Consider the following 26,615-nt stretch of genomic DNA (forward strand, 5'->3'; position numbering starts at 1 on the left):
ATGGATAATAACGCTGCAAATTCGGAGAAATCTCACCTGATCCACGAGAAGAATGCGAAAATGTATTCTCTGAGAGTCAAAAGGTGGGGGAATGTTATGTTATGCTTGATATTTTTGTGAGAATATCTAGGCTATAGAATTGCTGCATGCTCTAATGAATATCCTGTAAACTTCCCTGAAGCTAAATGAAGAATGGTTGAATAATAATAATAATAATAATAATAATAATAATAATAATAATAATAATAGTTAATTGTGTTAAGTTGTCGGCTGTACAGGAGCCCATCAGGTTTTAGAGGCTTTGAAAATCAGGAGTTGGAGGTGCAGGAGTGGTTCAGGTGCTCGGCTGTTAAACACTGATGTGTGCATGTGAAACTATGGGATGTCCTGAGCGGAGCATGACAAAAAGCCAAGTTTGCTGTAAGGCTGTCTGTGGGATGCTGAGGCCGCGACGGGACTTGTTAAGCAGGCTGCCGCTCTTGCAGGCTGTTTTATGTGAATGAACAAATTCATTTCCATGCTTGGCTTGTTTCTGGACAGCCTGTGACAAATGGCCCCGAGGCCAGTTCACTGAGCAATGCTAAACACTCATCATCTGTCATTAGGGAAGCGGCAGCTCCTACAGTCAGGCTGGGACAGAGAGGAGGGAAAAAAAACGTTAACAAAATAAATAAATAAAATTAAAAAAAAAAAAAAAAAAAAAAAAAAAAAACACCCTCCAGTGAAAATGAGGCACAATATAAATAGACCTGCAGCTTCCAGGCCTGAGCTACTACAGATATATGCAACCTGTTTTTTTTTTTGTTTTGTTTTTTTTTAAATAAGTCTTTATCATTCTAAAAGCCTATTGAAAGATGCCATCTAATACCAACAACAACAACAACAAAACAGCATGGACAATATACGCCAATATTAAAACGAGCATTCTAGCATGAGAATTAATTCCACAAAGAAGGCCTTATTATTTCCTTATGGAATTTAGCTTGAGCTATAAAGACAGATTCATGACAACAACAACAACAACAATAATAATTTCCAAAATATGGAGCTGGTTACCAACAATGATATCAAAAAGATAAAATGTAACAAAATGAAAATAGCTAAATAAAATAAAATAAAATAAACCCCGCTGATAATCCCCCTCTCCTTTGTAATGCAAACTCGCTCGGGGTACAGGTTGCCCAATATCACACACTGCACCAAAAGTTCATTCAAGCAAATCCAAGTAGCTCAGTTTCACTTAGCAGCAAATCACGCAGATTACCCCGATACAGCCAAACAATCCGTATCGATCTCCGGGAGTGTACTAGTCCTGCGATGGAATGGATCCAATTCCTCATCACTGATCAGGCTGGTATTGGCTCCGCACGGTTCATTTAGCACAAAACCTCACCCTGGAACAACACATTATTCCTGCGACACCCCGCTAACAGAGGTGAAGGGCCTCCTCGTTTAATAAAGACCAGCCTGCCCTTGAAACGAAAACAAATATTTATAACCAATTTATTGAAGTCTTTCATAGCAGGACAGTCGTTAGGATGCGGCACAGTCAGGTGGGATTATTCCCCGGTCTTTCATTTCAAATAACCCGGGCTTTTTTTTTTTTTTTCATGGAAACTGAACTGATCCCATGTTACAAAATGTCCCAAAGCAGCTCCGTTTCCCTCTTTCCTCGAGCAGCTTGCCGAGGCTCCTCAGAGGGATGTGACCTGACAGAAACTCCACACACCATTAGGACAAGGCTTCAGCAGAAAGGCGACGGGACAGCCTAACCTGGATGGATCTATGGCCGTTCATAAATTCATATCTGACATGTTCATACAATAGATGTAGGCCTGGGCTGTAAACCCGGTTGTGACTGAACCATCACCTGCCAGCAGCCATTGAGGCCGTTATTTACCTGCTTATTGTCCCTATTAAATAAACCAGTACATAAACAAAAATAAGTTATGATAAATGATTATAGCCTACTATTGATCTATAATAATATTAAAAATACGCAGTATAATAAATCAGTGATTTAGAAGCAATTTAAATGTGATTTTTTAAGGAGGGGCCATTTGTTAAAAATATATCAGGGCACGTTTATTTGACAGAAAAATGCGTCACTGCTGCGATTATGTTGTGTGTTCTTGTTTGTTTGCTTTTTTGTTTTTAATAGTGTGCGTGCGTGAGTGTGTACGCGTGCGTGGGGGCGGGGGTGCATATGGTACCGCAGTTATGATTTCATGCACCATTTGTTCCGTCTCCGAGTGTGTGTGTGTGTGTGTGTGTGTGTGTGTGTGTGTGTGTGGAGGATGGGGTCGTGCGTGCGTGAGCGCGTGTGTGCTTGCTGTGTCATGTTCAGGATTACCCATCAAAGAGGCGTACAGTATAGTGGTATCTTACTATGGGCTACAGCAGTCTTATATGTAATATATTTATTAGGCCTAAATTTAATCTGTTTTATTCCTGATTTTATTTATTATCCTCGATCTGCAAACGACGTTTTTTTTTTCTTTTGGAAACTTTTGCAGTAAACCGAAAATCCTAAATCCTATTTCACAGACCGTAAAATTGTGCATCAAATAGGATAAATAAAGCAAGAAAACGTCGTATTGAGGTCGTTCTGTTTGAAACCCTATAAAAAGCTTGTCCTTGCAGCAGAATAAATTGTAATCTATGAAAGTCGTTTGTGTTTGCTCAGTTCCAGATGTTAATATTTCTGATGGCACTCCTCTGGTTAATAAGCAGTGATGCCAGACTTGCTCTTCATGGCCCTTTGAATGTGAACGGCGGTATGCGGATCATTCACCGTGATGTTCTCTATGTGATGACTGAATTCAGTTCAGCTGAATAAATGTAAGGACTTTCTCCTTTCTGCTTCAACTTCTGCAGATTTGACAGATTGGAAAGGTTTAAAAAAAAATCTGCAGTTTTGCGAAATGCTTAGCCTTTAATTTTCATATTTTAAATTTTCTATATATTCTTTTAATTCCTTAAGCGTTGTAGTCATTTAATAGTACAATCAATGTGTGTGTTTTTTTTTTTTTTTTTTTTTTAGCATATATGGCTAATCTAAATGCGTTAGTGTTCTCCTTATAGCCGATCCACACACTGTGTAATTTAATGTTTTTTTGTTTGTTTGTTTGTTTTTTAATCGTCAAAACAGCCTTTGTATTTCTACTGCCAAACAGGTCAACAAAATATCAGACCCAGCTCCTCTCCATTTGTCACCTCCATTGTTGTCCTTTGTATTTTTATCCAAAAACAACTCATTAAGTGACCATAGTTCCAGAATTGACCTTCTCTCCGAGGATACTATGATACTATATGTTGTGTTTGGCTACATCAGCCTGCTCCTGGTGGTGATGTATGCAATTTAAAAGAAAAAGAATGAAATAAGAATAAGAAACGCGCAGGATAACAATAGTGACCTCTGAGCTTCGCTCCGAGGCACTAATTACATACATCATCCTTGTCCTTAAGATTGATTAATCTCCCTAGGAAAACATTCATTCATTCATTCATTCATCCATTGCAGGAACCTGAATGCATCATAGAAAACGCAGTAGAGACAAGCATAAAATGAGTCCAGATTCCCTGCAGTTACTATTTACCATCACTAGATGTCGCTAATATGTCATCTTAACAATATGAAGTTCTTAAATTAATTAAGCACGTTAGGTAATTCTGTACCTGAAATAAAGGTTACACACAGTGAGTGCAGTTTTATTTTTTACGTGACAAAGCTGCATTTGAAATTTGGATTATTGCGCTGAGGGCTTTTTCTTTCTTTTTTTTTTCTTTACTCTGCGCTCATGTTACTGTTACATAGGCAGCGAAAATGCAATTAGTCTTTAACAGTCTAAGAGATAAACAGGAGGAAATAAATCCTGTTTTCATAAGGAAGTTTTGCGGTATTATTTCACAAGGAAACAGAAACTTAAATTTATGCCAAATATTGCAGAAATTAAATTACTAAAAAAAGTAAACATGAAATTTATTGTTGTTGTTGTTGTTGTTGCTATTTTACAGTGGAATAATGGGGCTTGCCTGCTGGCATAATACAGGAGGTTGATAGAAATAACCACTGAGACAATCTTTGAATTTAGCATATTTATTCAATCAGTAAGAATGAAAAACTCTCAGTATATGAACATTTTAAATAAAACATAGTAAATCTCCAGTCTCACTGAAGCACAGGCATAGATACAGATTTTGAAGTAATGTGTGTGGAAGTACATAGATGAAATGTTTTGAGAGATGCAGAAACATCTCTCAAAGCATTTCTTCTATGTGGGTCCAACAAAAATGGGTCCAACAAATATGGGTCCAACAAAATTAACTGAACAAATATGGGTCCAACAAAATTAACTGAACAAACAAATGAATATATATTTTCCAATTTCCCATTGAATTAAGAGGTGATATAAAGAGGTTAAAAAACTCTATACAATAATCCAGTTTTACTTTGAATAACAAGTCAGTCTTTATATGCTGCACATGCGAAAGGAAAGATTTAGCCCAGGAAACGGCCCATAAACTGCTCAGACATTAAGGGTGTTATTGTAACAAAATATCAATGCGAGTCAGTGAGTGAGTAAATAAATGTGCAAGTGAGTGTGATGGTGGTTCCTTATTTTTGCTGACGACCATGAAATTTGGCTTAGTTTTAAGGTGTTTTTCCGTCATGCTCTGTTTGGACTGTGTGAGCAGTATGGTGTGGTGTGAGAATAGTCTCTCGACAGCCACAGGGTAGTGGGGAGATGAAGGTACGACAGCCCGACAGCGCACAGGATTAACCTCTGCAGCATCACTGGTCCCTGTGAACATGGTGGTGTCACCCTCAGCTGACACCTGGGTGAAGGCAGGGAATGCCTGGATCTAGTCCTGAATGTGTTCTCTTAGACCAGACACCTTGAGTGGATCTAACACTTGGAGGACTGTGAAGAGCCCCATCCAGGGGTGCCTCTCCATCACAGTTTCCTGGAGGATCTGTAAGCAGGCAACCCATCCTCATTCAGCCTCCTCAGCCAATCCTTCCCACCCCCTCCTCCTAATATGAAGAAGACTTTAAAGGAGTTGCAACCCCCATTTCACATATTGAGAAGTCTGGTTAATGACTCAAAGGATCATAACAGTGATTTTGAATGGACCAAAGGTCTTAGGATCTTTTTTTCCTCACAAAATAGCAAAACAGAGTCATTGGTGTTTTGACAGGAAATAGGAAAAACGTATTCAATCTTTAACCAACCACAAGAAATCTTGTAAATGTGTGAATGAACTAGAGGATACACTCTTCCTGCCATACCCAGAGAAGATGCGAGAACAGGCTGCCAGGGGTTCACAGCTGGATGTTACAGGGAAGAACTATTTCTTTCAGCTTCCACAGACCAATATGAATATATACACCCCCAAGCTGGGCCAAACAGACATCTGTACTCATGAAATCTTTGTCACTGGATGTGCTAACTAGACAAAAGGTGTGCCGTGCGTCTCCCCTGAAGCTGAACTTGATGAAAGAGCTCAATGGCTAGACGCTGGCTGTTGACATCACTGAACCAGATTATGCATCACTGCATTAAAATGAATCCTGTTGCCTACACAATAACAGCATTCATCTATCCACTGTCCACCTTACCAGAAATATTGGATTCAATGGTTGGCCTTGTATTTCCTTTGCAGCATTGACCTGAATAGCAGGCACTGGCAGTGCAGAATGGACAAAGAGAGTATAGACGGTTTGAGGTTGTCTGTTCCACCTCTCCCATTTTAAAGGTTGGGTCATTTGGCCTTAAAAATGCCCATCACTTTTCACCCCATGAGGAAATGAAACTGGGAGATCTGTTTGCATGTGTTTTGGATATCTGGATCTACTCAACATCCTGCGAGCAGCATTTTCATGATAACCAAGCAGTTTTTTTCAGTCTGTGGCTGTCACAACATCAATTGGCGGTTGCCAGCATATTCGGGAGGAGAGCTTGTTTTAAATAGACCAGGCTGGCATCATTACAAAGAGTCATGCAGACACTGGCAACGGAGTTTTGGCTGTATCATGGTGTAGGGCGGTGCAGCTGGCAGGTAGTTAGTACGTTCACATTTTGTTGCAGCAAATCTTTAGAAAAGAAAATGTCAGGTTGTTATGTCTACAGCTGCCAGGATCGGTATTCAACCCACAAAGACCAGCAGTTCTAAAAATTCAACCACAATCCGTCAGCATCTCATCTTTTTTCAAAGCAGCAGGAGAAAGCAGGAGGAAACTGTGGCTGCAGGCAGTGAAGGGGGTGAACTGGACAGAGGAAACAATAAAAAATGCAGGCGTCAGTGGTCTGATCCTGGAAGCTCAGATGTTTAGAGTACTTACTGTGCAATTTCTATCATTTCCTCTCTAAAATGCACACTCAGGTGTCCCATGTTATCATAGTTTACAAACCCTCAAGTGGTCAATAATCACAGCCTATCAAGGCTTCTGAATTAATTAATGTTCCATATCTGCACTGACAACAGTTGTGTGTCTGGTGGAAACTCACTGCACTCATATCAATTGTATTAAGTGTTGTAGTGTTTTACACATCTCTGATAATTGAAGTGCCCAGTTATATTGTTTACTGGCGCTGTTAGTGAGATAATCAAGTTTGGAGCGAATTGTTCAGTTAATATTGATTAAGCTTTGCTTCAGTTTTCACAGCTGAGAGTGCATTAGCCTCTGCTGTGAGACGGTGATGCACACCTCCTAGGCACAGCATCAGAGATTGATTTGGATCAGTTCTTTACATCAACACATTAACCAGTTTTTTTCATTGTGTGGTGGCTGTGCTGACATTGGGGTGATGTACCACAGATGAGTCTGCAGTGGGCCTCCAAGGTTTAATGCATTAAAGGAAACCCTGAAGAGCTTTAAATTGGTGAAAACATAATCACTGGCAATGGATTTAGCTCATTGGAGATTAACGATATATTTGTCCTAGTGCACAATCCTTATGACACCTCTGGGCATAGTACTCATCTCTCCCATTTACCAATATGATGTGACCGCCCCATATGAGCCGGTCACATCACATTTGATTTATCAATAAAAAAAATTAAAAAAATTAAAAAAAAACATTCACCACAGCCTTCATGAGAATGACCCTTTTTTGTTTCTCATTATGTTCTCTTTTTGACTCATCATAGCGCCCCTCATAGTTTCCACCATATGATTTTTTAGGAATGGGGAAACTGGAGAATGGAGAGCACATTCTTCAAACAGTAGATAATGGTAGTAGATGTTTTTGGCACCCAATGATGACAATTAAAAACATTTTGATGAAAATTTGCATATTTCAGTTCACTATCCCTTTGAGCAGATTGGTCTGTGTTGGCTTTGGGCCTAGTTTGAGACAGTATTTTCCCATTCTTCTGGCAGGGAGGTGGAATCAGAATCCCTGAAACACTTAAAAGGCCCATTCAATAGCCACATATTGTGTAAGTGGGTTGGTTTAGTATCAGAGGGATTGGAACAACATAATACATCCTGGTTTATGTTGCCTCCTAAAGTACTTGATTCATAATAACTTAACTAGTACAACACACACACCTTAATTTCCTCCTTCCAGTAGAAAACCACTGCACTGCTTAGGACAGAGAACTTCGCCTATGTCTGTAACACATTTAGTGTTTTTTCAAGAGATAATGTTTAAGAGCACCAACAATGAAAAATGAAGGAGAACGAGGACATTTTTGACTGCATCCCTGCCTTGGCAACTGCAGGTTTGCATGTGCATCTGCAGATTGCAATGGGGAATAAATCAACATTCATTTTATCATAGGGGAGTAACATGTTGACCTTCCCCACTGAGTTCATCAATTTTAGATGTGTTTAAAACAATCCACCACAAGGTATAGGTTACCTTTAAATTTGGCATGGACTCTTTCAGAGATACATCCTAAATGCTAAATGTGCAACCAATAGACAGCTAAAAAAAAAATCTACTAAGTGATTAATTTAAAATATATTAAAAATATACTGTGGCCAAAAACAAAACATTAAAAGAACAAATGTAGCATAAGTTGTAAATGAAATAAAGGATAATGGTGATTTGACATTTAGTCTCACCTTGGTGGATTTGGCTTGTCATGCAGATTTGGAGCAGTATATTTTCTCTAGAGTAAAAGGACCATGTCCATCTCTGCTCTCATTTTAGTTTTTTTTTTTTTTTTTTTTTTTTGCTTTAGGCACACAGCCATGTCAGTTGTAAAATATTGTATGGTGTTCTGTTATAGCAGATTGCAGTTGCAATTAAATTCTGGATGGTTATTATTTGAGAGGACAGCTCTTCTGCAGGATCTTAATATCATACAATTTCACAGACCACTGAATACTCCCTCAGGTCCCTGCAGTGTTAATACAGAGTGACACTGAATAGCCAACAACTGTTGTACACCTGTCCCGTGGGAAACTCAACACAAGATCAGCTCCATTCAAAAACGATGATCATACAATATTTTGAATACATAAAAGACCCAGTAAGTTTTGTCGACAAAGCACTCAGAGAGGTAATGCAGTAGGGGTTGTGTAATGAGAACTTGATTTAGTATCACGCTTTCTTGAAAGTAGGCTTTGAGATTTCATAAAGGCTCAAACCAGCTACTCCTTTCTTACACACTGGGATCAAATATTGTCCCTAAAATAAAGGCTCTAATTGCATTTCCATTATGTAGCTCTTAAAAGTGCTTCCTTAATGGAGCCCACAGCTTTCTGTTTAACAGTTCTGCTAGCACTGCCATTGTTACAGTCCCTAATGTCAAGTCAGATGAACAAAGCCAATTTTTAGCAGGTCCAACTTAATTTGTATTTATTTTATTTTATATTATCTTTGTTGTCGTTTTGGCATCTCAGATATCATCAGCTGGTGGCCAGTACAGTGATAGCTTTGTTATAGGGGGCATCTGATTACCAACAAACACAAGTGCGTGTATGTGTGTTTGTGTGTGTGTGTGTGTGTGTGTGTGTGTGTGTGCAGATGTATAGTATGTTGAGCTTATCCGTGGGTAACCTGAATTCGTTCTTGTAATATTCTGCCAATATATCCAACAGGGATATCTGATGTGTCACTGCTACGATATCACATTTATATTGAGCAAACTGCTGTTTACTATAAGCTGGGGATTTAACATAAGTGTATCAGTTTTACAGAGTGTGTAGATTTTCACAAGGTGTGCTGTAGGTATGTCTCAGTAGCTCAAACTCATGGGTTTTGAAAATGAAGCATAATGAATGCTTTTTGTGTCAAAGCAATGACGCAGTAAAGCTCAATCACATGAAAACTGAACACAGCATTGAGGAACTGTTGGAGCAAATTGTGATAAAACGATATCTTGTTACTTAACCTGGCAACAGCCGATGTGGGCAAACACACCGTCACACGCAGAGAGAGCAAGCACACTGAGCAGGAGGAAGACAGAGCTGCTGCCAGTGACTAGCTCAGGTGTTTCAGTCATATATACCCTGTGGTGACGTTTTATAAATAAACTGATTATTACTTATAACTGTGTTATTCTCATCTTCATCAACAACTGAAATGATGCCCTGTCCCAGTAATAGGCTGGCTGCGGGTCACACTGTGAGCTCGATTTGTACTTTTATAAACTCCAGGGTGCACAGAGAGTGACACACAGCAGTACTGAGGGAGAGAATGAGTCCAAAATCCACAGTCTGTCCTTACTAAGTCAAGTCAAGCAGTATTTATTTAGGGGGCACATTTACAAATTAAAGCCATCAAACAAAATTACACAAACCAAACACTTAACATAAAAAACCTAATTAAAGCAAGATAGGTCAAATCAAAAATAATCACAGAGCACAGGCAAACCTAATGTAGAATTAATGTAGATTTAGAGGCAAGGGAGAAAAGGTGGGACTTGAGGCGGGATTTAAAGATGTTAACAGAGGGTGAGGATGCCATGGAGAAAACTAACTGTCGGCCAGTGAAGTGAAGGGAAACAGGGGATCTTGACATGGAGGGGATCATCATGCCAGTCTGAAGAGTCTAAATGGCTTTTGCTTAAAATTATGAGTTTCACAAATCTAGGGTTACCATCTAGACACAACCCCAGCTATCATGTAGGTACAGTCACCAGCTGGGTACACAACAGACACTGGATGTGTTTCTCATCCCCTCAAATCAACTAAACATTCTCAAATTCCAGCTGTAAGGGAATATTTTAATAAATTAAAACTACAGCTCCTTATAGACACACCTTACAACTTGATAGAACTCAGCACAAAATTACAGAAATTAGACTGCACCTAAATCATCTCGATGTTGTCTAATTTAGGGTCTTTTACCTAGTCGGCCCAGTGGTGAAGCAGCTCTGTGGTTTGTGTTCATTTTCACTAAAGGCCCATTTATGCTCAATGTTAAATACGGATCCGGATACAGATCTGTATTTGTTACGTCAGTTAAATTGATGTAACATCTCTATGATGTCTCTATGATGTTGTGTCAATTTCTCTCATCGGCAGTACTGGAGAAAATAATTCTCTGTCCTGTAGTCACAATGTATTTAACGGCCTCACCGACCACCGCCTCCTATAATGTTGCCTCGGTTTTAGCTTTTATGCAAGAAGTACATTATCAATATCTCCTCCACAGTCACCATTTTTGTTTTTGAGTTTTTTGTCATAAACTTTTGACTCTGGGCTGCCCCCTGGTGGAGATATTGGTTAACATCCATGCCAACGTAATGGACACATGGAAGTACGTGGGCAGTGACGGTAACATCGTTTGAAACGAACGCATACATTTTTGTGCATAAAGGGAGCATAAATGGGCCTTAATGCAGCGATTCAAAGTGCACAAAGCAAACAGCTCCCTGATCAGCAGCTTGCTGGAAACTAGAAGCATGCTGCCATGGGTTGAAAGAACTTTTTCATGTATGCCTTCCAAATACTTAGTGCAGCATCATTGATGTGTTAATCCATGTGCATATAAATATGTAAGCGTCTGCATCTACCAGGAGGCTAGCTGAACATACAGCCATGGCTTCACACTAGCTGTCCTGATCTCAGAGCGGTTTCCATGGTAACGCGCGTTGGAATGGCTACGTAAACTGTGGGAAAATCGACCCAGTGCCCGGAAAAGATGTATAATACCATTATTATATCATACCATATTAACCAAGGTTAATACTGCTGATTGGCCTAAATATAGGCCTTCTTTTTGGTTAATCAAAAATAATAATAAAATTACAAAATTAAAAAAATATATAAAGCACTTTTCACTTTTATTACTAAACAGATTACTGAACAGATATACAAATAATACAATATTTTCAGCTGCTACTGCAAAGCCCCTTTACAATGTCTGTGTGTGTGTGTGTGTGTGTGTGTGAGATATTTCTCACCTGTGTGTGTATTGCTACACACTTGGTTGACATTTTTTTGTACAAATCTTTGTCATAGTGTCTGCATGTGTCCTCTGTGTGTATGATTACAATATATGTTGCCAACACTCAAACCTGAACATACCCCACGGCTTGAGAGGATGTGTGTGTATGATGTGTGTGTGTGTGTGTGTGTGTGTGTTATGTCCCAGTGGTGTAATTGAACAGAATCTGTTTTCCAGTTGGCTGATTCTTTTCAGCTTGGACATCCCCTGAGACAGTGAGAGAGAGAGTGTGTGTGTGTGTGTGTGTTTCTGTGATAAAGCTTAATCAGGGAGCAGTGGCAATCTCTTACGTGAATGTGTGTGTATTACCGTGAGAGAGGGAGAGAGAGAGAGAGAGAGAGAGAGAGAGAGAGAGAGAAGGAGTGTGTGTGTGTGTGTGTGTGTGCGTGTTTATCTCCAGCGAGCCCAAATTAGTTTTTTTCCACCTCATTAGCCACATCATCGCAGCTCCTCCTCACTGCACATGGAGTGAACACCACTCTGTGTGTGTGTGTGTGTGTGTGTGTGTGTGTGTGTGTGTGTGTGAGAGAGAGAGAGAGAGAGGGGTAGAGAGAGAGGGGAAAATGTAGAAGTCAGCATTTCATTGACTCTGTTGATTAAATGCCAGTCTGATCTGTGTCGGGTCACATGTGTAATCCTCAGGTAAAACAGGGAAACACCTCACCATCAAACCATGTGGAGCTGTGCCGGCCAAAGTGTATGATGTATGTGTATTGTGTATTGAGTATTGTGCTTTTATTAAAATGGAATCTGTTCTGATCAGTGTCACCCATCTGTGATAAGACCGATACGATGCAGTTTGATTGATTCCACATTTAGATTAGAACTGATCAGCGGTGGCTTGTTTTCTATGGGGAGCCTTTTACCTGAATTACTGAGATTTGTGTTTTATTGTGATGATCTCAATTAAGAGAAAACAGTTAATCAAATTGTGATATGGCCAAGTGGAAAATCCAAGTCGCAGGAGCTGGTAAAATGTTTGACTAAATGCTGTAAATAAAGTTGTAAATAAATAATTGTGGTGCTACAGAGACGCCGTTGCCTATAAATTGTATTTTCCAGATGTGAGAAAACATGTTTGCTTGGCACAGATCCTGGCAAAAATCACTCCAACATCATTTCAATAGCATTTTGAAAATATGTTACTACTAAAATAGTAAATCATATTGCAATCACAGTATCAGTAAAAATTCATTCCAATTTGATTCTTTTGCCATATCATTCAGCCCTAATTTAAATGATCAGCCTTTGTCTTTGTTAAATTTGATTCATATTGTAGTCGTCTCATGTTTGTAGCATAATCTATTCACCCAAGAGGTTCATTGATACATCAGGTTTTCTGTACCCCTTTAGCGCCTTCCCAGACTCCAAAGAGGAGTATCCCAACTTCCCTTTCGAGAACGGAGGCATGTCCGGCGCCATCGAGCTGAAGCGACCCGTCGGCGTCCACTGCCACGGTGCCAAAGCGGCGGTGTGTGAGACGAGCACAGACAAGCTGCTGGCCAAGAAGAAACTCTACATCGCCTCAGCCGTCTGCCTCGTCTTCATGATCGGCGAGGTCATAGGTAACAGGGATATGAGAGGGAAGAAATGAGACAGCAAAGGTTAAAGAAATAGTTCACCCATTTTGAATTTTTTTTAAATTATTTCACTTTCCCCCCCCAGCTGTTCTGTAGGACAGTAGTGGTGCTATCTTCCTCTCATTGTTACTGAGTGCTGGAAACTGGCTGGATGCTCCAAATGCTAACTGTTAGCCTCCTGCCATTGAGGTGGACTTCCCCCCAGCTAACGTTCTTAAATGACCATCTTAATCAACTCAAATAAGTTTTAACACCACCTTATAAGAGCTGCTATCCCAAACTGAAATCCACAGCGACTGCCGACCAATGATAGTTTGGTCCAACTTTCTCCAGAGTGCTAAAAGATGTCACTGTTCCACTGTTCCATCCCTAACTCTGAACATCCCCGTCCATGTACTGGAGTGTATATTGCTCCGAGATGAGTGCAAGAGGTGAACCAGATATGATGTGAGCAACCCTAATCTTTGTGAACTGCTTCGGCCTATGAAGCTCGGAACGTACTCCAATAACGTCACATTTAGATAAGCAAAATGACTTGGGAAATAAATGGAAAGCATATCTGCTGTGGGAACTGGTCATATAGAGACAGATAGGATCTTAATTGAAACTGAAAACACTTGAGTGCTGTGGTGAATATTGGAATACCCCCACATTTATCTGTGAAAGGAAGGAACTGCAAAGCAGTGCTTGAAGGAGAGTTTAACATTAATTCCATAATAAAACTTTCTTTCTTAATTATGATTATTTAACTCAATAATATTTGGGTGCTGATTCAGTACATATTGCGATCCTGTGATTATTGCGATTCTATAAGTATTGTGATTCAATGTTATAATACTGGATGATTTTAGATGTATTCGTTTTACAGTCATTGTAATCAATGTATCAATAGATGAGAAAAAATGTAAAAAATGTTAATCAAATTAAGTAAATAAAATTTAATAAAAGTAATAATACAAATGAAATACTTTGAATGAATACTTTAATTTCATTTTTTTTAAAAATATGCAAAACTGTTTTTTTGAAATTGAATCTCTGTTTTTCTTACTTGCGGAAAAAGTATTGATTCAGGGTCAGCATGGTGATATGAATTGTGATTTGTAACTGAATTTACCCCCCCATCCAAAAATTAATTGTCTGATTGCCCAGATTTTAGAAGATGATAGAATGTCACATTGCTCGAAATAAGGCGTTATTTTTGTTCAGAAAAAGAGGATCTCAGTCTTGAATGCATTGAAGGGCTGAGACAGACACACCTGAAAGTCGATGCTTTTGTTGCTCAGAAAGTATTTCCAGTTGGCAGTGGCGGTACACGCCTTATAAACCCCAGCTTAAGCTGACTGTCCCCCCACCGCAACCGTCAAATAAAGCACAGGTGCCAAAAAATAATCTTTAAAAGGACAAAGGACAAGCAGTTACATCATTTGTCTTCCCAATTCTATGCTAATCAAATTATTTCTGATGCCTCGATGAAAAAAACTCTTTGATAACTTTTGGCAAAATAAGCACCTAAGTGACCTGGAGCTGTTTGAGCTGCTCGCTGAAACAGTGGCGTACCTGCAGTGGCTTCCAGGACAAAACGGTGCTGTGTGACTGATCAGGGCGAGTTTGTTAAGCTGACATGAATGTCTGTCAAAGTGCTCTCATCTGTTCTTTTCTCGTGTGGTACAGGAGGCTACCTGGCCCACAGCCTGGCCATCATGACAGATGCAGCCCACCTCCTGACAGACTTTGGCAGCATGATGGTGAGCATCTTCTCCCTGTGGATCTCCTCCAGACCGCCCACCAAAACCATGAACTATGGCTGGCACAGATCAGGTCAGGACCAGATATGAAACAGCTCAGAATGGATGGATGAATGGATGTTTCAATGCACGGGCGATTTACATTCATTTATCAAATAATGAACTGGGAATCAATGTATAAAAATCAAGAATATCAGCTATGTTACCGTGGAATAGAAAAAAACAGAATGAATAAATTTAAATGTATAGAATTTATGTGCATACTGGATATCGATTGCATTTTGAACGATAGTTTTACACACACACACACACACACACACACACACACACACACACACGTTTACTTATGTCACTGTCAGGGACATTACATAGACTTACCTTCATTTTCTGGAGACCTACCCTAACCCCAACCATAACAACTACATACCTAACCCTAACCTCAACCTTAAAGTAACCCTAACCTTAACCACCGACTCCAAACAGCAGCTTTTTTCCAAATGGGCACATGGCTTTTGTCCCATATTGGACAAGCTGTCCCCAGTTACCGGGTCTTAAGTCTGGTGTGTGTCCCGGAAGGTACTCAAAGACAGGCCCGAACAAATACACACACACAGACACACAGACACACACACACACACACATACACACACACACACACACACACACAGAAACCAGTATCAGGAGACGACATGTTCCTCGCAGGTTGCAGGAGTATAAGATCCTCTGATGGGGCAAGACCAGCACTGAGACACATTAGGAAATGCCAGCTGTGTTTCATGGGGTAAAAGGTGTTGGCTAATGGCAAATGTAGAGTGATAAACTTAAATTTAAGGTTTTTTCATTTGTTTGTTTGTTTGTTTTTTTGTCATATTTACATAGTTTGGTTCAAGATTTTGTGGCAACTGTATGAAGTTTTCAGTTTTCAGTTCTTAAACTTGAGTCTGATTGTGTGTGCCTTGTATAGCTTTAGCACACAGCTTCCAGCCAAGCTTAAACAAACACTCATCCAAACTATGGAAAACATCCATATACATCACTGTATGCGTGCACATGATATACACAGAGGATAAAACTATCATTCAAAATGCAATATAATAATGCAAATCATATGATGTGGATATATATGGAGTCTACTGGCCATAGTCTTGGCAGGCACCTGCAGATATATTGAGCTGTGGCTGTAACCTGACAGCATAAATCTCTAAAATAATTGCAAACATTTGAACCTGCATGTCCTGCTGTGTTGTCCAAATGTTTGAACTACGGTCCTCCAGTCAGCATCTGCAAACTTGCAGATATAACTGGCAAGCATCATCAAACATGCTTTACATAACCTCTTAAATACTACAAACTGTTGTATTTTAACCAAACTTTAGCGGAGAAGTAAAGTGTTTGTTAACTTAAGCAACTAATGGAATAGACGTCTTTCCATTGCTTTGGTTCTCACTGTAAAGTCTCTTACCTCAGTGAATTACCCGAAGTTGGTTTACACAGAAACTAGCCCGGTACCACAGCAATGGCACACATCAACCATCCCAGTATGTTCCATTGACTGGGAAAGACCTTTCTACTCCATTCAAGTTCAATGGTTTTCTGTCATTGTCTTATATGAAGATGAGCCACTGCCTATAGGTCTGCCCTTGTTTCCCAGTCTGTGGCCGTCCTTAGCGAGCCACTCTTGTTGGTAGTGGGAGGCTTCACTCCAAGGGCTCTAGTTTCCCGGCGCAGCGCGGGGTGGCGCAGTGAGGCGAACCCCGCGCAGAGCTAGTTTCGACCGGCGAAGCGGCAGAGGCGGACAGTCTCCAAGTTTCGCAGGCGGAGGTTCGCCGAGATGGGAGTGGCGGCGCAGCGGGGGGAGGTGCCGACAGATTCGGCTTGGCGCAGTGACAGTTTCGTGCTAAAAGGCTTCGCTGAGGTGCGCCAAAAGCTCGCCGTCTGAAACCACGTCTACTTTCAGCGCAAGGCGGAGCGGAGCTGGCGCAGTGGAAGTTTGGCTGGCTGGCGCACATTACCAAAACCTCACAATCAGCACAAACGGTGCCAATCTCCTTTGATCTGACATCAGCTGTGACGGGACAGTTGATATGGAGATATATGTATGTGCTGATTGTGATCGTAGCATTGAATAGTGTTTTTTTCGGTATTTATTGCATTGTTCATGTGTCTAACATCCCGGAAGCCTGCCTGTGAGGTTTTGGTGACGTGTCCGCACTGCTCGCCGGTCTCCGCTCCGCGCCTGTCTCCTGAGCTCCGCTCCGCCCGCGGCAATAGACCTCCATGTCAGCTGTGTAAACTTTCATTACGCCTTCACGCAGCGCATTTTAAAGGCGAGGACAGGGGCTCATTTGATTGGTTACATGTGAATCGGCTGTGTCAAACCCACTCCATTCCTTCTCTCCTCCCCTCCGCCGGTAGGAGGGATGGCGGAGTACTTGCGCCACCGAGAACGGCGTGCCAAACTTGGAAAATCCGCCTGGCCACACCCAGTTGGCAAAGCGCATCTGCGCTACGCCCCCGCCTCGCCTGGTCTGCGAAACTAGAGCCCCAAGTGTGATGAAATTTTCCTGCATCTCCATGTAGAGTCCACAAGACGTAGGATGATAAGGTTTGCAGGGCTTGGAGAGACATCAGAGACCCTGTGTAGAAGGAACCTTAAGTTCTTCCCATTCAAATAATGTCTTTGAAATAAATCTGGTAGGTTGCTGGTAGGTGCATGTGAAAGCTGACATTTTGCATGGATTTTTTTTTTTTTCTGTGAGTGTGTGTGGTTTCTGCAAGCCTTCATATAGCAGCTCAGGAAATTTTGAAAACTCACAGGATCAGTTTTCTCCTCCACTTTGGACCATTAGCTCTACAGTCCCATCTAGTCCACTACTGTCATTTACTGTGCTGTCAAAGCACACAGCAGTTTCAAAGTTCAACCAAAAGTTCAACAAAGCTTTGGCCAGAAAAAAAATAGTGTCCTCTCATTGCAGTGGCCAAGGATAATGTGAAGTCTTTGTTGTGAATGTAGCTTCACACTCTCCCACTGTGTCCACATGTATCAAAGGTAGGATGTGGTTGTCTGCACCCACCCAGGCCAATGACGGGTGACACGCACCTTATTTATACTCGGTTTAAAATGTGTTTCAGGTGATCCAAGCACAAGCAGAGAGCAAAGATACATCACCGTTCACACCCGTCTTTATCGTGCATCTCTAAACAGTGTTAGCTGACCACTTGCATTCGGATTCTGTTTCTGCCTACATCCCATCCTTAAATACGTCCTTGTTGGGGACGCATCACGATACATCAACATTTACACTTCAAATGATATGTTGACGAATGCGTCCCAGTCCTCGAGTGGTGTGGGTGACTGGATCACAATGTGTCTTTGTGGTCATTGACACTTGTATTTAGCGCTGTCCACTTGGAATGTGACCACCAGAAATCCATGTTAAAACCACATGTAAACACGGTCAGGAGTGTGGTAGACACTGAAAAAATCTTGGCATAATTGCAAGTGTTGGTTCAACCAGAGACAGTCCACCTACAAGAATATATGAAGTCACCTCTAGGGGGCATCATAGAGCACTAAAACTAACTAAACACAGTCAAATGAGCAGCGATCAATGGGACTTATCCAGAAAATCATCTCTCCAAATTATATGTAGGAAAAAAATGCCTTTACCCCTAAAATGCATTCACAACTAGGCAACACCATATAGCCTCAATGCTAAAGGAAATTTTATTTTATTTTATTTTACCAGTAGAAATATTGGGACGGGTAACGATGACAGTAATAGTTCAGTTACTCAAAAATATATCAAATCGATTGTGGTGATAATAATACAGCATATTTAGCCCCACTGCCCAAAATATACTCTACTTTGTTTAGCAAGTGTTCAGCACTGCCCCTGTTGGCCAAAACACGGTACTGCACTCTTTTTTCTGTTTCATAGCAGTCAATGGCTGTGGTTTCAGTTTTCTCTCTCTGTAGGTTTTAACTCAGCTCTAGGTGTTGAAGGTTCTGGTTCAATGCTGTGTTGTCCGTTATGGAACTTAATGCACTAGACTGTCAGAGGTCTACTTTGCTCTGTGTGTGAGTTATCAGTATGTCTGCACCGACATCAACATGACAAATTCTTGTACATTTTCTGTTCTCAGCCATAAAAGTAACTCTGATTCTTGCTCTGCCTATTCTGTTCTATTCTATTCTATTCTATTCTATTCTATTCTGCTGACAGAGATCCTTGGGGCACTAGTCTCTGTCATGTCCATCTGGATCGTTACGGGCGCTCTGGTCTATTTAGCCATCGAGAGGATTGTACGCAATGACTATGAGATTGATGGCCACGTGATGCTAATTACCTCTGGCTGTGCTGTCATTGTCAACATCATGTGAGTGGTTCTCAGCATGCCTGGTATTCATGAGCATATGTCACATTTGATTTTGTGATACACTGTCACAGTCACAATTCAATTTAAAGCTGCGTTGTCTAAGATAATACGAGAAATTATACCCGAAAATTCTGTTCACGTAAAATGTAAGGAATTATATATTCATTTCTCTGGGGTACATTAATGTGAAATGATTGCTAATAAACTGCATTCTTAAAAAGATACATTCTCAAATATTGCAGGTTACATTTGTACATGAACCTGTAAGGATACATTTGCATGGCATATAAACAAGCATGAATTCCTCATAGCTGTGTCCAGGTATGCACATGCATCCATGCGTGCACACACACACACACAACCTCATAAACATTTGACCTCCACACCAAATTTCAGCCTCTTTGGTAGAGAGTCGCAGCTGCTCTAGCGTGGGCGGTTGCCCTTGTTAAAACTTTACACGGCTCTTAGGCATTGCATCTTATTATAAACTTCTATATAACTGTATATTTGGCCAAAGAAAGTGAAGAAAGAAAAACGACTCTCTACGCCTCATGGCTGTATGACAAGCAGTTTATCAATTACGGAAAGGGGTGGGGCTAACATGTGGGGGCGGGGCTAACACACCATTGAAAAAGGAACTCTGCTGAGTCCAGCGATACCTCCCACACGGTGTGGGGGGCATTGGCTGGCCTACACCAATGAAAAACTACTGTAGTGGATTTAATAACACTTTGGCTCATGACCAACCTTTCCACTACATCTTGTGCAAGACTGTGAAACCATTTGGAAGTTATGTGCCTTTTTGTGATTAGGCTGCTCCCATTGTCACACCCACACACCTTCACCCACACACTTGACCTCCATGCCAAATTTCAGCTTCCATGAAAACTGCAGTCGCCAAAGAGTGCGGAAAGTTTTGTGGAACAACCGATCGACAAACCAACCAAATGATCGACTGACAGAACGAGCTACAGAGCTGCTGGTTGCAGCTAAAAAACATCAATAAAGAAATAGCACCTTTCATTATAAATACAAGACCTCACAAAATTCCAGTGGGCAAATACTACATCAATGTATATATACTGTATGTTAAGTAACAATAATCAAATTTACATCTACCCAATTATGTGTCATCCATATACCAGTACTGTTGTTGTTTTGCCTAAATGCAGGTACAGAATTCAGTCAGCTAGTGTCATTGGAGTTGGTGGTGGAGAGTAGAGTTCTGCAACAATGCAAATTAAAGAACAAATGAACTGATATTTCTTTCTTCTTTTTTTAAGACCAGTCTTTGTTAGTGCCATTCTATTGACCATGAAGTTGTATGACATGGTACACTTGGTAAAAAGTTGAGGTTACTGTAAAGTCCAGTCAAGTAAGAAAACAACAGAGACAGTATTTATTCTTCAAATAAAACTTAATGCATCGTGCAATGATGTAGCTCTGCACTGCCATTAAACCAGTCCAATTGCAGTTAAATAATATAGGCGTCATCCAGTGGGCAGTCACTGTGTCAGTAACGTAAATTAGATTAAATTAAATTAATAAAATAAAAAACGAAATATATAAATAGACATGCTCCTCCTCTCATGAAATGAAATCTCTCTCTCTCTCTCTCTCTGTCTCCCTCTTTCTCTAGTATGGCTTATATCCTCCATCATTCCACCACCTTCCACGCCCATGGTGCTGGTTATCATCAGATAGACGAGGACGGTCAGAGTCCTGTCGCTCACGGCCACACTCACACACTCCTTGGTGGCCACGGCAACACCAGTGTTCGTGCAGCGTTTATCCACGTGGTCGGCGACCTGCTGCAAAGTGTCGGTGTCATGGTGGCGGCGATCATCATCTACTTCCGGGTCAGTTCTAAATCACGTTCTTGTTATGATGGGACCAGTCTGCCAATATATTATGGACATTGGCCTTTTAAGAAAAATCAGAGACTGTCCCGTTCCAGTCTGCAGGTGTCCGGTGTACAGTCACAGCTCATATCTATGTAGTTCAAATTCATCATAGGTCACAGTTTTCCCCTGGTCAGCAAAATGTATCATCACAGTGAACAGGGGATTTGCAGGCGACTGAACTGTAAACTAGAGACTCTTTTTGCAAGGAATGTGATTCCACTGAGATGTAACCAATTTGTGGACCAGTTGTTGAGAGGCAGTGGTCTGCAAACTGGAAAAGACAAATCATCTTTGTCTTTGTGATGTTGAAAAACACAGTTTGATTGATTGTTTGACTGTCTGCACTGCTGCAGAGCGGGGCCAATACATAACTGTGTCGGTCAGGCTGTGTCTCAGGCTGGTCAACAGTTAGGTCCAGAGGCCCATCTCTCCAAATCTATCATAAGGGAGAGTCGATTGTTTGTTTTTCCTACACCAGTGTTAAGGTGATAATAACCAAATACTATCAGAACTAAGATGTTATAAAAATTATCTCTAGAGTCTGCATCCCACTTTGCATTTAGAGATGTTTCTGGTGGAAGCCTAGTCGCCTGCTGAGCCCCGTTTATCAGCACAAGTGAAAAGTGGATTTTAAATCCTTAATTTCCAATCAGTCCCACATATCTGACACCCTGCATCTCCATTCTCCAGCTGTCTGCTCATGTTAAAGATATGATTTGGATTGTGATGTTAAGGATAAGATCATAATGTTAAATGGAACTATCAAAGTAGTGGTCTGCTTGTCTTATCTGGGTTTAAAACTCAGATAAGAGATAATGATATTCCCATGTACACAATGTTATGTTTTTCTTTGGCACTAGGCTTAAGTTGTCCTTCTAGTATTTCACTGGCGTGCTGTGATGTAACTTCCCCTACCCCGTCCTACTCCTGCCGCCCCCTGGCAGTTTGCTACCATACTAGATTTGTCAACACTATGGCTACGTTACACTGCCTACAGCTTTCCAAATTGCTCTCTGTCAATGCACTCTCATTCCTAGGTCGTCAAATACCAATGTCATGCCCCTTTGTGTCTGACGCACTGAAACCTTTGGTTAAGATTAGGGAAAGGTTAGATTTAGGCATAAAACGATCTCGCTTCATGTATGAATGGTTTTGCTTCAACAAAACTGTGTCACTCCTTCCCGTCCTATTATGAACTTGGGTTTTGTGCGTCAAGGTCCTGTAGCGTCTACCCCTGCCATCCACCCTGACCACCTCCTTATGCCAACTTTCTCATTCTTCAGACTACGTCACCATCCCTCGCGTCTCAAGCAGATCCCAAAGGGTAACTCTAACCCTTTGGCTTCAAATGAGTGCCTTTTGCGTGGTATAAGACACTGAAGGGTGTGACAAAGCCTTGGTATTTGACAACCTGGGAATGAGTAGTTCTAAACATAATGATGAACAGCAGTTGTTCAAAACTTGTCTGGATGATGACTGTCCGACTGGACTATATTGAAGGATAACAGGAAGCTGCAGCAAAGTAGCACATAGGTTAAAGATATCATACCTATCCTATACATCTTTAACATAACTAGATGTGCAGTCAGTGTACAACAGCAAGGTATTTACAACATATGTCTGATGCCACCATTCATTGCCATTTTAATGTTTCACTGTGCTATGATCTTGGTGTTAAATTGCAAGAACACAGAGAGGAAATACCACTGAATTTTGGGGGTTTATTATGTGTGATGTTGGGAGCTGCACAGACATTCGGTTTCAAGAGATTTAACTCTCGCTGTCATCATACAAGATGTTCCTGCTTGGCTGGCAGTCTATAATGCTGCCCTCAGCACTTAAATGCCTTTTGGCACTTTGTGCAAAACACCATCTGATGTCTCCCCCATGTCCGTGTACTTCATACGCCTTTTAAATTTATTCCTCCATAACCTCCCCTTTCTCTCTTTCCCCCTTCTCTCTTTCAGCCTGAATATAAAGTTGCAGATCCTATTTGTACCTTTTTGTTCTCAGTCTTTGTCCTCTGCACCACTGTGACCATTCTCAGAGATGTCTTTAGGATACTGATGGAAGGTAACAACCATGCAGATCCACATTTTTTCCTGATCCTTCCTCTGTTTCAAACAAAACTCATTTTTAAAGTCACGTGAACATTTGGTCACGTGCAAATGTGCACGTGACCAGTGATGCAGTCAAGGGAAAACCCTCCAAAAGTTTAACACCTTTTAAAATCTTTATAAATCTTTGACATAAATACAATATAAACATTTTAGTAAGTAGTATCAAACTGAGGTTATATGAGAATAGGATGTTTAAAGGGGAGAAAAATCTAATTTGCTAAAACTAAATCGCAATTATCACAGAATGCATTAATGCTATTGTCATTATTCTTTATTTATTAATTTTCAATCACAATCTTAGATGTGAGGGAAATGGAATACATTTTCAAACTCCATATGCTGAGATATTGTGTTTCATTGTGTGGCCTGTTGTTTTCCAGGGGCTCCCAAGGGAATAGAGTTTAACTCAGTGAAGGAGGTGCTGCTGTCTCTGAAGGCTGTGAAGTCCATGCACAGTCTGCACCTCTGGGCTCTGACTGTCGGCCAGGCACTGGTCTCTGTCCACTTGGCCATAGGTAACATAACATGCCACTCTACAACCACTACAGCACTGTGCAATGGAATACACAAGAGCATAGAGGAGCAGAGAACAGCAGCACAGAGTAGAGTAGAGTGAAGCATCGTTAAAGGACTTGTGATTTTCACTGTTTGGTCCATTTACTACAATTCACCCACATTTTACATTGCAACAAGCCATTGCGCAAATCATGTGGGGATACTAAAGATTTCACAACATATAATAAAAATTTTCAAATTTCAATGTTTGGTTGGAATATCCACTTTATAATGTTATGCTTCTGCGGCAAAAAAGTCATTAACATTCATAACCCACAGAACTGATGATTCATTTCTCTTGGAACTATTTTCCCTGGAGGAGAGATCGTTTCACTGCACCCAATTTGAAGTCATCAAAACCCAACAGCTGCTGCTGGTTTTAAGAAAACTAATTTGGACGACTTTATTACAGTGATGGAATATTGGTGTGAAGAAAGTTTGAGGCCTCTGAAAGTTTTTCATTTTCCATAGAAATTAAATTGTGTAGAACCAGCATGGGACTTTGGTTCATGGCAAATTGGAGTATTTCCAGGTGGTTCACCTTACCAAGGCAACAACTGTATGGGTTCATTGATGTCACCACATCAAAAGTTTGTGTATGCTGGGGACATGGTTTATGGAAACATGTTCTCTTTTCACAAGACAACGAATAAAAGAATTGTGAAAATGACCATGTAGGTCTTAATCTTGTTTTGAATTTCAAAAAGCATTGGTTTTAAGAGTAGTTGAGTAGTGCCTGGTAGGTTGTAGCTTTGCCTTAACAACAGCGCACATAATTAGGATTAACTTAGTTAACAACATCTAATTAGCCAATATTAACATGAGCTTGAAATAAGCAGTGAATTAGCCTTCACTCATTTTCAATAACTTTGGCAGCATGTCAGTGATTTTAAATGATTGCATTAACTTTAACTAACTCCTTTGTTGGTGCTGTGAGCTGTGCACACTGTGAGAGATCCACCTATAAATGGCAAGCTATAGTGCTTGTTTTGTCTTGATGGAAGACAAAACATTAGAATTCCCTATACAATGCTGATCTACCCATTTCAATTTCTATATAATTTTTAGATTGTAGTGTAATGATTGGATACCAATGGCTGGATGAAAAGGTAGGAAAATGATGTGGGAGTTAGAATACGCCTGCTTGCTTTGGGAAAAGTTTAGCAGAAACCTGAAGTTTGTACAATTTGTAGATCTTACACTAAACATGCAAAATCACTGGTATGTTCCTTTAAGAAAAGTTGATCAGTAACTATATTAAGAAGATAAAACATAGTGGAGTCAAGTAGAGCTGAACAAAGTAGTAGAGTGGTATACTGTAAGCAGAGCAGAATATATTAGAGTAGCTGAAAAGAGAGTGGAGTACAGTAGAGTATAGCAGAGTAGAGTACAAGTAACGGGAGTAGAGCTGATAAAAATAGGTTAGAAAACACACAAGAATAACAGAGCAAACTATAATAGAGCACTGCAGAACAGCATAAAGCAAAGTAATGTGTAGAGTAATCTGTGAAGTAGAACAGAGCTTTATAGAGCTAGCCTATAAAGATCTATTCACTTTGAATCCAATGCAAAGAAATATTGCAAAAGTGGAAAATAGTGTAAAACAGTTTTTTCACACCAAAACTATTCACTCCAACTTAGGTCAGTTGGTCATGCTTCACCTGGACACCTCAGACCACCTTTTTCCAGTACAGAATCATGTTGTCAGGTGCTGATCTTCATCCTGACTGCATCACACTCAGCAGCAAACCACTCTTGCATACAAACCAGTGAGGTCAGAAGGACGGCATCATCTGCAAACAGTGGATGGTGTAATTTTAAAATGTCACTGATCTGAACAATCTCCATGAAGATCACAAACAGGAGAGGGGTTAGGGGGCACCTTAGTCCTTGTCTGATGGCCACCTTATACAAGCTTGACATAACGCAGCTCTGGCTTACAGTGAAAGGCAGTGGCACCAGGCACTGGATTCATCACATGGGATTCAGTGTGAATAGACCCAAAACAGATCTCGAGGAACACAGCCATAGGCCTCCAAATCCATACAGACAGGAATAACAAGCACCAGTGACCCCTCAGTTATCTGTGAGACAGTAAGAGGTTGGTCCACTGGTGTGACTGGGACAGAATCTGCACTGTTCCTCTTGAATCCAAAGTTCCACAGTTAGGAGTCTCTATTGGCATGCTCATAAGACTGAGCAGTTTGATTTTTAATAGCTAGAACACACTGTCTAGTCATCTACAATTATTATTAAATTTCAATCTATAGTATGCATTTTCAGGTAATTGTTTAATTTATTTAATGCATTATTAAGTCAGTGGTTCATTATAAGAATGGCACATTTTAAGTTATGGAAGTCAAATATGATTTCCTCTGGCACCTCTCTATCAAAGAATAGGCCGTTGTTGGTTGGTGCAAAGTACATTAGAGAAGACTAGACTACAGGAGAGCAAAATAAAACCGAGTAATTGTTGTGCTTTCTCTTTTCCTGTCATGTGCTCCCACCAGAGGAAGGTACTGACCCCCAGTCTGTGCTACAGGAGGCCACTGATCTCCTGCACAATAAGTTTGGTTTCTACAGCATCACCATCCAGGTAGAGCTGTACTCTGAAGACATGAGCTACTGCTCCCGCTGCCAGGACCCCAGCGACTGATACTGGACTGGACTAGACTTGACATGGACTGGCTCAGACCCATTTTCATTCTCACTGGGTGGACTGGACTGATCTGAACTGTGTTCCCAAAGCATCTTCCTGTTAAAAGGAATAGAGTGAGTCATTAAGTTATTAGTCATTAAGTTGATGAGAACATGTACATCAAAATCATCCACATATTCAAAGCAAATTATTGGTTCTAGTGCCCTCACTCACTCACTCACTCACTCACTCACTCACAGGATCATGGTTAGCTAAAGGTGC

The 26,615-nt window shown here is 40.7% G+C and overlaps 1 protein-coding gene across 1 annotated transcript; it reads left to right on the forward strand.

The window, feature by feature from the left end:
- slc30a2 (solute carrier family 30 member 2) lies at positions 1-26,351 on the forward strand. Its single transcript, XM_030047375.1, has 8 exons — positions 1-83; positions 12,765-12,976; positions 14,663-14,809; positions 18,963-19,116; positions 20,756-20,975; positions 22,988-23,093; positions 23,521-23,655; positions 26,206-26,351. The coding sequence occupies exons 1-8, from the start codon at positions 1-3 to the stop codon at positions 26,349-26,351; spliced, it is 1,203 nt and encodes a 400-aa protein (XP_029903235.1).
- The last annotated feature ends 264 nt before the right edge of the window (positions 26,352-26,615 follow it).

The sequence above is a fragment of the Myripristis murdjan genome, chromosome 24, assembly GCF_902150065.1.
Source record: "Myripristis murdjan chromosome 24, fMyrMur1.1, whole genome shotgun sequence".
Classification (NCBI taxonomy): domain Eukaryota; kingdom Metazoa; phylum Chordata; class Actinopteri; order Holocentriformes; family Holocentridae; genus Myripristis; species Myripristis murdjan.

What these genes read in the sequence shown, in the direction of transcription:
- slc30a2 (XM_030047375.1), top strand. Translation starts at nt 1, where the DNA reads ATGGATAATAACGCTGCAAATTCGGAGAAATCTCACCTGATCCACGAG. An exon ending in CTATGGCTGGCACAGATCAG is followed by an intron (nt 14,810 to 18,962) that starts GTCAGGACCAGA and finishes TTCTGCTGACAG; the next exon opens with AGATCCTTGGGGCACTAGTC. An exon ending in CTCTGTCCACTTGGCCATAG is followed by an intron (nt 23,656 to 26,205) that starts GTAACATAACAT and finishes TGCTCCCACCAG; the next exon opens with AGGAAGGTACTGACCCCCAG.